At 36.7% G+C, this 12,895-nt stretch overlaps 1 protein-coding gene across 1 annotated transcript in view; it reads right to left on the bottom strand.

The window, feature by feature from the left end:
- The window catches only part of LOC130223018 (GTPase IMAP family member 9-like), a 39,965-nt gene that overhangs the window by 2,487 nt on the left and 24,583 nt on the right, over positions 1 to 12,895 (bottom strand). The window contains exons 3-5 of the mRNA XM_056455699.1: positions 3,035 to 3,099; positions 2,430 to 2,717; positions 146 to 193 (exon numbers count right to left, since the gene is read on the bottom strand). Of these exons, the coding sequence (XP_056311674.1) occupies positions 146 to 193; positions 2,430 to 2,717; positions 3,035 to 3,053 (355 nt within the window). The 5' untranslated portion in view covers positions 3,054 to 3,099. The remainder of the gene's footprint in view (positions 1 to 145; positions 194 to 2,429; positions 2,718 to 3,034; positions 3,100 to 12,895) is intronic.

Below are 12,895 nucleotides of genomic sequence, written 5' to 3'. Positions count from 1 at the left end.
CTTGGTAGAAAGTGCATGTATGAGACACTATCCAGTGAGCCTCATTTATATATAAAATATTACTACTTATTTAGTAACCTAAAGTGAAAAAATAATGATCATCTATGGCTTTAGAAGGATTTCTTTCAATTCAGAAATTGCTCACCTGGCATTTTGGAGACAGAGAATTCGCTCAAGCCCTTCGTGATGATATCTGTATTCACACAAGAGTAAACCAAAAGTACTGTAAACATCATCAACAGTCATGGGCGGGGCAAGTTCAGTGTGACTGGGCGGGTTTATGCTAATAATGTTAATATGCTAATGGGCGTGGCCTCTGTAAAGCGACTTACTGTAGGGCAGATCTATGCTAATACTGCAGTACAATAAACTGTCATGGGCGGGGCTTGTTCAATGTGACTCACTCAGGGTGGGTTTATGCTAATATGGCACAGTCAAGGGCAGGGCCTGTTCAATATGACTCACTCTGGGTGGGTCTATGCTAATTATTGCTCAATCATGGGCAAGGCCAGTTGTGACTTACTCAGGGCAGGTCTATGCTAATAAGGTAAACAATACGGGACGTAAACCTCTGTAAAGTGACTCACTCAGGGCAGATCTATGCTAATACTGCAGTACAATAAAGAGTCATCGGCAGGGCTTGTTCAATATGACTCGCTCGGGGTGCATCTATGCTAATAATGTAGGGTCTTTCAATAATTCTGGGTGTGGCGTCTGTAAGGTGAGTCACTCAGGGGAGATCTGTGAGTAATACACATTTGTGGGCGGGATGTGGCTCATTCAAGGCGGGTCTATTCTAATTATAGTACAATCATAGGCAGAGCCAGTTCAGAGTGTCTGACTCAAGGCAAGTCTATAGGTGCGTTCGACTTCATGCAGCGCTGCGCAGATCGATCGAAATCTGTTTTAAAGTGATGCACCAGGGGGATTGCTAGACATAAAGCTCTACTGGGGCACCAAAAAAAAAGTAATTATATATATATATATATATATATATATTTTTTTTTAAGAAATATTTATTATAAATAAAATACAATTATTATTCTAAATAATCTTAAATGTAACTGGAAAACAATGTTTAGACACAACTGGAGTGATGCTAAGATCATTTAAGAAATCTTTTGCATAAATACATTTGAATGAAATTCTATAGACAATTAATAAAATACAAAAAAAAAGATGTTTTATAGAATTATCTGTTGTCTTAGTCTTGACACATGGCAGAGAATTAGGTTTGTAAGTCTTTACCTCCCTGACTCCTCATTCCTCCATTTTGCTTCATACAAAAAAATCTGGAGCCATGCTTAGTAAGATCACCATCATCTTGTTTAAACTTTAGTTTTTTCGACTAGCTAAACAAAAAAGGCTGTTACATCGGTTTTACAACGCATGAACTACGCGTGACAAGTAAGTAGCCTGCTTTTTTGGCGCGCATGTTAACTACCAGGACTCGCACCGGCAGAAGAGCAGTGCGTGAAAGAGGCGCACATGCGGAGATGCATCAGTTTGCTTTTTTATTAAACACTGCTTTCACCAGTGTTGGTTCGGTAGCACATAGAGAATAACATCTTTACTTCGGAATTACCACTCTTAATAAATACACTTGCATATGAAGTAAATCATATCTCAATGCATTTACTGGGGCACTGGGGATTTTTACTGGGGCACGTGCCCCAGTAAATTGGGTCTAGCGACTTGTTCAACATGACTCACTCAGGGCAAGTCTAATAATGTAGGGGTTGTCATTAATCCTGGGTGTGGCCTCTGTGAAGTGAGTCACTCAGGGGAGATCTATGCTAATAAAGCAGAGTAATACACATTTGTAGGCGGGGCCCTGTGGGCTCTGTTCAATGTGACTCACTCAGGGCAATCTATGCTAATAAACTATAAATTCCAAGAGTTCAGTCAAAGCAGGGTGAATCGGCTTTCAGCTACTACGCCCCTCGCTGCTGGAATCAGCTTCCAGACATGATCAGATGTGCTCCAACATTAAGTACACTCAAATCCAGACTGAAAACACATCTGTTTAGCTGTGCCTTTACTGAATGAGCACTGTGCTACGTCCAACAGATCGCACTATTATGTCTTTCTTTTCTTTTTTTTTATTCTTTTATAACCTGCTTTAACACATTTTAATAAGTTTTTATTTGTTTTTAATCATTTTAGTGTTTGTTTTTTATTTTCTTATACTTTTTAATTCTTGTTTATGTAAAGCAGTTTGAATTGCCACTGTGTATGAAATGTGCTATATAAATAAACTTGCCTTGCCTTGCCTAATATGGCAGTCATGGGCAGGGCCAAAAATAATTTTGCATCAAATAAATGTATGCTATCTTATATCTTAAACTGCAGTCAGAACATACTGAATATACTAGATATAGAGGCACATTCAGGTGTTAAATCACTGTGTTATGTACATATCCACATACCAGAGATCTTGTCACCATCTTCATCTTCTTCATCATCGTCTTCCTCATCATCATCATCTTCTTCCTCCTCACTATCATCATCATCATCATCATCATCATCATCATCTTCTTCTTCTTCTTCCTCATCTTCATCTTCCTCCTCCTCCTCATCTTCCTCCTCATCTTCCTCATCTTCTTCTACCTCCTCGTCATCTTCCTCATCTTCATCTTCTTCTTCCTCATCCTCATCTTCCTCCTCATCATCATTTACATCATCATCATCATCGTAATTGTCTTCATAATATTGATCTTTCATAATGACCATAATGAGAAACACAGAGTCAGAATAAATGCCAAACATTTGAAAACATTTGCTTTACATCACATCAACAAACTCTCCAAATGAGATGAGTGCATATTTATGGAAATACTGTGGAAAAAGGTTAATAAAAGGCATATGGAAAATATCTACAAAACCATTAACCATAAATTTGACCGAAGGGCCAATAATGTAGTCTATATACAGTATTTGATGTGGTCAACAGCCGATGTGGTCAACAGAACTAGACTGTTACAGTCTGTGAGTGTGTGTTAGATTAGTGTATGTTAGATTAGTTTAGACTGACCTTCTTCTCTTGATGCCATTTTGCCTCCTGCAGTCACTCAGAGCCACGGTTCATCTGAATATGAACTGAAAAAGAGGAACTTATATAGTCTTCACTGCATCCCGCCTTTAATATGAGGAAACACCCACAACACACTCTCTGAAGAAAAATACTGCATTTCAAATGAGCATGACGAGTAGATTCATGGATGTTAAAAAAATAGGATTTAATGTGTTTTAAGAATATTATTACGCTCAAAGAAAATATGGGTTATTGTCATTTACATTTAGTCATTTAGCAGACGCTTTTATCCAAAGTGACTTACAAATGAGGACAAGGAAGCAATTTACACAACTATAAGAGCAACAGTGAATAAGTGCTATAGGCAAGTTTCAGGTGTGTAAAGTCTGACCCAACTTGGGTCATATGTGGATAAGCCCAACCTTTGAGTTATTAAGTATAATTTCAATTTATTTGAAAAAATTAAACAAACAATAACCCATTATTTTTTGAAGAATGTAATAATATGGATAGCATGTGGTGTCCTATATAGATTTGAAATTGTAAAAAATCTTACACTTAAAAATATCTTGGTTGTCATAAGCCAACATTGGGTCTAATATAGGCAAACCCAACCATTGGGTTATAATCATATAATCATTCAAATATAATTGAAAAAATTAACTGAACTTTGTGTGTGTCCATATTTCATCCAATGTTGAGTTATGACAACTTTCAGAGTAATGATGTGTACACACCATACGCAGCAAGCGTGGATAAATTGTGCAGTTCAGGCGTAAATAGATGCGTGAACATTCTGAGTTTACTCGCTTCATTCGTGCGTCAAATCCACTTCGTTCTCGCATCAAATACTTAACAACAGATGCAGATTCGCATGATGGGCACTCTCTAGGGCAGGCATGTCCAAGCTCGGTCCTGGAGGGCCGGTGTCCTGCAAAGTTTAGTTCCAACCCCAATCAGACACACCTGGGCTAGCTAATCAAGCACTTACTAGGCTTTCTAGAAACATCCATGCAGGTGTGTTGAGGCAAGTTGGAGCTAAAATCTGCAGGACACCGGCCCTCCAGGACCGAGTTTGGACACCCCTGCTCTAGGGTGACTCTAGCTTCATTGCTAAATGGCTAACATGGATTTTATTGAGAAAATAGCTGTGTTTATATGCTTTGTGAAGGCTGAAAAACAGTGTCTATTGTTTTGGAGCAGTGTCTGAGTCCACTATATCCTTTCAGAGGTGCACGCAGCTCTGTGAGCTCATAAACTCCTCCAGAAACTATACCTAGATGGCGGAGGCTTTCAGCGGTGCTTCTGACTGAGCTGAGCCCAGTTTGATGAACTGTTGTCGGAGTCAACAGGAGGATTTCCCCCCGGGAAACCAACAACAGGTGCTACATCATAATCATGCCCCCACAAGAGCACGCTCCTGATTGGTTAATGCAGTGCGAATGCCTGCTGAAGTTCAGATTTTCGAACTCGAGTGATTCCTGTGTCAATCGCGCAAAACGCTCAACCCGCACCGCTTCATTTGCGCAAATCGCATCATTCACGCCGCCTCATTCGCGTGTATCGTGTAGTGTCTATTCACGTCTTTGCATTGACATGTGAATCACTCGCGCTTGACGCTTCTCCTGCATCTGGTGTAGACACAGCATAAGTCTTTTTACAATTGCAAATCTACAGTGGACACCACATGCTAGTATTGCTGTGGTCACACTAGAGTGAACATGCAAAATTCCGTCGTACGTCGCTGCGAAAAGGGGTGGGATTAAACAAGATGATTAGCACGATTGCTTCATATTTTAAATTTCTGTCCAGAGGTCATGTTTTGATCTGCTATTGTCTCACACAGTCACGTGATGCGATTTCGTAGGTCAGACTTCACCAAGCTTAAGCTTTCCAATGCAGCAAACTGCGAAACTTGTCACACGCGCTTTCCACATGCATATGAATGGAAGTTTATGGGGTGAAAAATGCAGTGTGACCGCAGCTTAACACTTTTGAATAAATCAATGCAATGACAGGAAAACACAAGCCAAATGCAGCAGTCGAATGTGAAAAATAACAAACAGTAAAAATACTGTACACTCTAAAATAGTGATGGGCTATTTCAACCCAATTTTTGGTGTAATACAGAAAAAAACAACTCCTTATTGGTTGGACCCAATTTAACCCAATGTTTGGGTTACACCATATTTGACCCAATTTGGGTTTAAATAACCCTGCATTTCTTAAAGTGTAAAAACAGAATTTACTGTCTTCACATATCGTTTTTCCTATGTAATTGTGTCTTTTGATAGGTAAAAATGTTTTCCAAAATGTAAATTTGTCTCAAGCTTCCTAAAGTTTCACACTTTGTAATGTTGTTTTGCACTTCCCGGCCACCGTATATATGCACACACTAACCTGCAAAAAATACCTCAAACAAAGATTTGTATTCAAAAATGTCACCATCTTTTGAATAAATGACTTGTTTTGCCTTTTGTAACTCATTCCTGAACTCTCCGCTGATCTGTATCTGGTTTTTCAGTCAGAACTCATTTAACACAGCATCATTTTAAACTGGATAAACAGGTCTAACAAGTCCAGATATATAGCATGCCAAATAGTTCCCAGATAGCAGCAACATGTCTGAATTTCTCTTTGTTAATTCACACTGCACTGAAAAAAAAAAGATTCTTTGGATTTACTCATTTTGGTGACAAACAATTGATATAAGCTGAATTTAAATAAACAAATGTAATCTAATGTTCAACTTAACCCTCTACTGCACATATTTTAATGGGACATGACAAAAATGATTCCACATGATTTTTTGGTTCTTTTGGGACCCTTTTATTGTTAAAAAGTGTTTTTGGTTTGACCCCCCCCCCCCCCCCTTTAGGGCAACGTTATGCAACAATGGTACAAAATCACAGAGAAAATTCTTCACATATTATATATCAAATATCATGAGACGATGATCAGAGAGCATTAATAATTAACAAATCTTATTCAAATTGTAACAGAATCATGAAGGAAATAAGGAAGAACACATTAAACAGACACAGTGCTCGGCATAACTGAGAACACCCCATTTTGAAAATGAATATTTTTATCTGTTTATCAGTGAATATAGGTCATATATTTTGGTGCATTTGTACAAAACAGATTTATTAAACTCGATCATTCATTTTCTTTTCGGCTTAGTCCCTTAATTAATCTGGGGTTGCCACAGCGGAATGAACCGCCAACTTATCCAGCATATGTTTGAACGTGCTACCCACTGCGCCATCGTGCAGCCGATTTATTAAACTGATATATTTATTAAAACAATACTTTATTCACCGAACATCTTTAGAAATAGAAGTTAATACATTAAAATTAATGCGAAATATTGAAAAAAAACAATTACAAACTACAAAATTTCAACACATTTTTATAATTTTTTTTGTTTCTCTTGAATTTTTCTCTTGTACATTTTTTTGTTCAAAGTTTTTCTCTAACATATCCATTTAGGTGAACTAATTTTAGACCATTATCAGCAATTATCTTGTTAGATTAGCCCTAGATCTAATACTAATTTAAATGAGAGATTTGTAAGGGGTGTACTCATATATGCTGCGCACTGTATATAGTGATTTGTTACTGGCTTTATATTTGACCCCTATTGTGTGTGCTGCCTGCTGTATAAACCGATCACCTATAAATAACAGTCAGAGCTACTTTTTGCACTTCTGAAGATATTTTTTACACTTCTGCTCAAACCTTGTTCTCCTCACTGTCACTGCCGTCTCTCTCATTATCCTCAGATGGGATTTGCCTAACTCTGGGATCCTGCTCTTTACTTCCATAAAACAAGCTTACATCCATTTTTTTCTGTCAAAATATGTTAATAAAGTAAAATTAAATGAAAAATAAGACAATCTGTAACAATGATAATATGTGAAAATGCCCACATGTAATGTGAGTAAACACTTCTTGAAAAGTATCGCACAACATTTCCCTGAGGAAATGAAAAGAACATTTGAACTTCTGAACATGTAAAATAAAACACTTTATAAAACCTGACAGAAGGCTTCTCTACAACTTCACAAACACATATTTTACAGTTTATGTTACTTTAAATGAGGTTAATTAAGCAAATAATCTTAAGTTCTTCTCATACCATGTGCTCCTGTCACCATTAGTCAGAAAATGAAGTTCCACCTTCAAACGGTGCTAGATAGTGACTCCTACACCATATTGGATGTTTCATTGATACTTTTTCTAACATTTTAATTGGTTGCAAATTAAAAAAATCTGTGCTCAGCACGAGCCTTAAGAAAACTTCCTGTTGCCTGAGGGCAACGCCATGCTGTAGAGGGTTCAGTTGTTTGTTTAAATTCAGCCCATATCAATTGTTTGCATTTACTTACCTTAAAAAGACTTGGTATATCCACTGAATCATTTTATCAGTGTGTGTGATTGTCGCTGGTATAACCAAGCACAGATTTGCCTCTGATTCTGAGCATTTGTCTGCGATTTCACAAACGACTTGTGAAAATGAGGGCTAAAATCCTGCAATGTGAACTCTGCATTAAACATTCGGTTTTCAGTCTCATTCTTCCAAAAAACTTCATTACAAAATATAGTTGGCTTGTTAATATTAACATGTTAATGCATGCAAATAATCTGAAAAGGGTAACGCTTTAATATCTCTTCTTTTTTTCACTCATCACAGCACACGCGCTGCTGATGATGTGACAATAAAAGTGATAAAAAAAGGTGATTTGAACACAAATGAACTGTTTAAGGTTTGACCCCAGCTTCTTGCCGTCATTGCAGCCGTGTCATTGTGTGATGGATAATAGGATAATATACGATGGATCAAGATATGAAGTGTGTCTTGCTACAGGGTTTCCCATTGAACATATCCAGTCTAGAGGAAAATGACATGAATAATGGCTGTGTGTTATGAAAAGATTCAAGTGTGGTCAATGAATTAATTAGTCAATGCGACTTGACATTGTGTGTCTGTTTGCATGTGCGTGCGTGTGTGTGTGTGTGTAAATAGATGTACTGTATGTGTGGCGCATGTGTGCGTAAGCAGCCTGATCTCACGAGAAAACGCAAGTATTTTACGTTTTGACAGTTTAGTGGCTAATTCGTACGAATTCGTACGAGTTCAGTCGTACGAAATGGTACGATTTTAAAAAGGAGGCGTGGCACCTAACCCCGCCCCTAAACCCAACCGTCATTGGAGGATGAGCAAATCGTACTAAATTGTACGAATTAGATCGTACGAATTTGTACGAATTAGCCACTAAATTAAAAGTTACGAACTGCCGTGAGATTGTGTTGCAGCCATGTAAGCCTGGGTGTTCTGTACATGAGGTGCACTTGTGTGTAAGCGTGGGTGAGACAGATATCACTAAAAAGTGGTGAATTGTGAGGACATTGCTGATGTCTTTATTTCTCCTAAAGCTTATTAATCACACAGAATGAGTTTAATTTCAGAAAGTCAAACTGTACACACTTCACTGTGAAGATTGGGTTTAGGAATATGGAGATAGAAATACAGTTTGTATGATGTAAAAACAATGTAAACCTATGAGATGATCCTACAATTCACAAAAACAAATACGTGTGCGAATATTGTGCATGCATGCATGTGCGGTCCATGTATCTGGTTGTGTGTGCATGGTGATGGGGGGGGGGGGGTGTCTCAACATTATTTGAATTTCAGTCATACCTGTTTTTCAGAAAAGTGATTTCTCAGTTCAAAAGAAAAGAAAAGGTCTTTAAGCAGGAATGCATGCAGGAAATGAACTCTGATAATCTGCCCTATAGCCGTCACTGTAGATGTTTATGACTGTAAAGTATGAGACAGCTGCACAAATGGCCAGCTAGTTGTGTGAAAGACTTCACTTAAGAAATGAGGACGCTCAACATGTTTTGGGATTGTTGTGTTTGTGCTTACTAATAAAAGCAGAATATGTTTTCATTTTTAAAATATGGATGTGAAAATGCGCCTTAACGCACCAACACACCTAAAACACACAATTGGCAAAACGTTTAAACAATTTTCATGCTCAAAATCACACATTGTAAACTAAACCCCAAAACTAGTTTTCAAAATACAGTAATAAGCTAACACAATACACAATGTCTAACAAAACACTGCAGACATGTTTCAAAATCAAATACTTCTTCAAAACACTAACACATGTTCTCATCCTACAGGAACATTTGTCAATCATAACACATTGACAAAAGAACACTATCATCAGCTGACATGACAGAAACTGCATTACTGTATGTGTCAGGCCTGCCCTTATATTTGGGCATGCCTTATCCAATAAGCTGACCCTCACTGACAATGGAATAAAATACAGGGAATATATTTGTGTTTCAATTCACAATATGAACAGCAGATCACTTTGACTTTAGCCAATATAAGTTCTGTTTAGATTTCCAGATTTTAGAGTTTAGATCTGTTTCTGTTTATCCACTTAACACCAATTTAAACTGGATGCATTTTGTATCAAAGCAACAAGAAATGTGTTACAGTTCTTTTACAATGGCTATGACATTTTTTCAATATTTAACAAGTTTTCTAAACTCTTAACACGGTTAGCACAACATCCGTCTTTGTAGGCTATACAATTAACACATTTCTTGTTGCTTTGATGCAAAATGCATCCAGTTAACACCAATTTCAAATGCTTGAACTTCTTTTACACACAAACTCAACCAAGAGCAAAACAATGTAATGTTACAGTCAAATTTACAAATGCTTTAACACGGTATATCAGAACAGTGAACATCATGGTCTAAACAGAACTTACATAGGCTAAAGTTTATAATAGCTGTTCATATTGTGAATTGAAACACAAATATATTCCCTGTATTTTATTCCATTGCCAATGAGAGACAGCTTATTGCAGTTATGTATGTATATATATATATATATATATATATATATATATATATATATATATATATATATATATATATATATATATATATATATATATATAAAATCACAGTTGATTCCCATCTAGAAACCACACTCATGTGTTGAGGTTTTTCCAATCACATGAAAGGAAAAGTGAGCGCATCAAAGAACTCCGTCACCAACACGTCCAAGTAAGGTTATGCAATACAGTCATTATTGTACTATACATAGTGTGTTTTGCAGTAAACTACTCTATAAACCTGGAGTTCATTAGTACATCCAGTAGATATACAGTACAGCATTTACATGTGTCTAATTACTTTCAGACAGTCATGGAGTTGGAGACCAATCAAGTCCCACATGAAATTATCTATGTTGACAAGGCTGGCTTCAACTTGGCGAAAAGGTGTTAACATAGGAGAAATATATTAGGCCAAAGGGCCACAGCTACCGGGCCGGGCCAGAGAAGAAGAAGCCGGACAAATGCAGAAGACTGGGCAGAATAGAGGATTACTCTTTTTTTTTCTTTTTTTTTATTATAATTGTGGTGCTTTTTCTGTTTGTATATATCGTGCAGTGATGTCCTTTTGCAAATAAAGTCTGTACTGCAGCAATTCTGTGTCTGTATTTTATTACATACACCGTACATTTTATAAAGCTATTTTTTTCTTCATTTTTTGTATTGAATTTCTGCAGTATAAGACCCAATAACTAAACCCAACAAAACAAAACTGCAGAGAGGCTTCAAATATAAGGGCAGGCCTGACACATACAGTAATGCAGTTTCTGTCATGTCAGCTGATGATAGTGTTCTTTCATCAGTGTGTTATGATTGACAAATGTTCCTGTAGGATGAGAACATGTGTCAGTGTTTTGAAGAAGTATTTGATTTTGAAACATGTCTGCAGTGTTTTATTAGACATGGTGTATTGTGTGAGTTTATTACTGTATTTTCAACAGTAGTTTTGGGGTTTAGTTTACAATGTGTGATTTTGAGCATTAAATTAACCATTTTGCCAATTGTGTGTTTTAGGTGTGTTGGTGTGTTAAGAGTTTAGGAAACTTGTTAAATGTATTGAAAAAACTGTAATAGCCATTGTAAAACTGTAATTGTATAGCCTACAAAGACAGATGTTGTGATAACTGTGTTAAGAGTTTAGGAAACTTAAATGTAAACTGAAAAAAACTGTCATAGCGATTGTAAAAACTGTAAAGCAACATTTCAATATCTAGTGATTATGGCTTTATATGCGGCACAATTCAGTGCTGGTATTATTTTCACACTGTTCTATGTCTTTTGTATATTTGTTGTCTGTGATTATAGTGAAGAGTTCATTTTGCATTGAAATCGTCTTAAAGATATGTTTCTTAAAGATCAGGAATGGCTGAATTTAGGCAAAAGTCACTCCAATACTGTTTCTTAAACGACCTCAAAAGCAGCACGGCTATATTGATTTACTGATTTATTTTGTATCTCTAAATGAAAATGCTGTCTGACCTGTTTTTTTTTTTTTATCAAAATCACAAAACTGAAAGTGACGATTCACTTTTAAAACTGACATGAACTGTTTTTGTCCAGTGAAATCTCTAAATTGTGTCTGGTATTTTGTGTCTTAAACGGCCGATAATAACTATCTATGAAAATCAATGTGTAGCAGAATTCTGAGAAGAAAAAAGAAACTTCTTGTTGTGTTCAAAATGACTATTACTACTATTTTAGGTCAACCATTGTCATCATATCTGCATAATTAAGGTGTATGTTCTATAGTTAGACAATGAAAAATAAGTGAATGAAGACAGCAGTCTTTGAAGAATTGCAAAATGCAAACAGATCTGACTTTACCCCCTCATGAAAATTATCAGTTGATTAGATGTAGAGGAGAGACATTTCAGCAGAAGATCACATGACAGGTTTAGCAGAGAAGTAACTTACTCAAAAACAAAGTCACATGGACAACACTCGTTTACAGGTCTCATAACTGTCCCATAGTTGAGGTGAAAAAACACAAATATTTATGCCCTGCAGAATGTCTTGTTCAATGATTGGAATTCCAAGGTAAAGGTAAGAGATGTAGTTTCCTCATCTGTTGATGTTGTTGGCAAGTTTGACATTTATTGTCTTTGAAGTGCGGTATTTATGTGTACAGTACTATGTACAAAATTATTCACCTTATTCATTCATATTCTTCAGCTCAGTCCCTTATTTATCAGGGGTCACCCCAGCAGAATGAACCACCAACTATTCTGGCATATGTTTTATGCAGCGGATGCCCTTCCAACTGCAACCCAGCACTGGAAAACACCCACACACTCTCACATTCTCTTACACACACACTACAGCCAATTTAGTTAATCCAATTCACCTACTGACCTAATTCTTCAATGCGGAAGCGCTCTTGTTTTTAAGATTGTTTTAGAACTTCCGATTCAGCTGTCTATGGGAGAAATGACTAGGAGTAATTTACGGCAGAAAACTCTCTACAAATGTTTGTATGATTATACAGACAAAGTAGAATAATATAATAAGAAAATATCAGTTTCCAACAACAAGGAGCATAATGAGCTGTTTTTACTGTCTAAATATGAATGGAAGTGAATGAGACTGGAAGTCACAAAAAGATTCAAATAGCAGCGCCCACTCAAACGTGAAGAATGAGGAGAATAGCGCATGTGTTTGGACTGTGGAGTAAACCTGAGCACCCCAAGTAAACCCGGGAAGAACATGCAAACTTCTCACAGAAGTGTCAACTAGCTCAGCCGGCATTCGAACCAGTGACCTTCTTGATGTGAGATGACAGTACTAACCACTGAGCCACAGTAAGGTCATTATTATTCACCCTCCTTTGATTTTTTTTCTTTTTTAAATATTTCCCAAAATATGTTGAACAGATTCAAGAATTTGTCACAGTATTTGCTATAATATTTTTTCTTCTAGAGAAAGTCTTATT

The sequence above is a fragment of the Danio aesculapii genome, chromosome 1, assembly GCF_903798145.1.
Source record: "Danio aesculapii chromosome 1, fDanAes4.1, whole genome shotgun sequence".
NCBI classification, from domain to species: domain Eukaryota; kingdom Metazoa; phylum Chordata; class Actinopteri; order Cypriniformes; family Danionidae; genus Danio; species Danio aesculapii.
The sequence above is the reverse complement of the archived record's forward strand: the minus strand, read 5'-3'. Positions and strand labels throughout refer to the sequence as shown.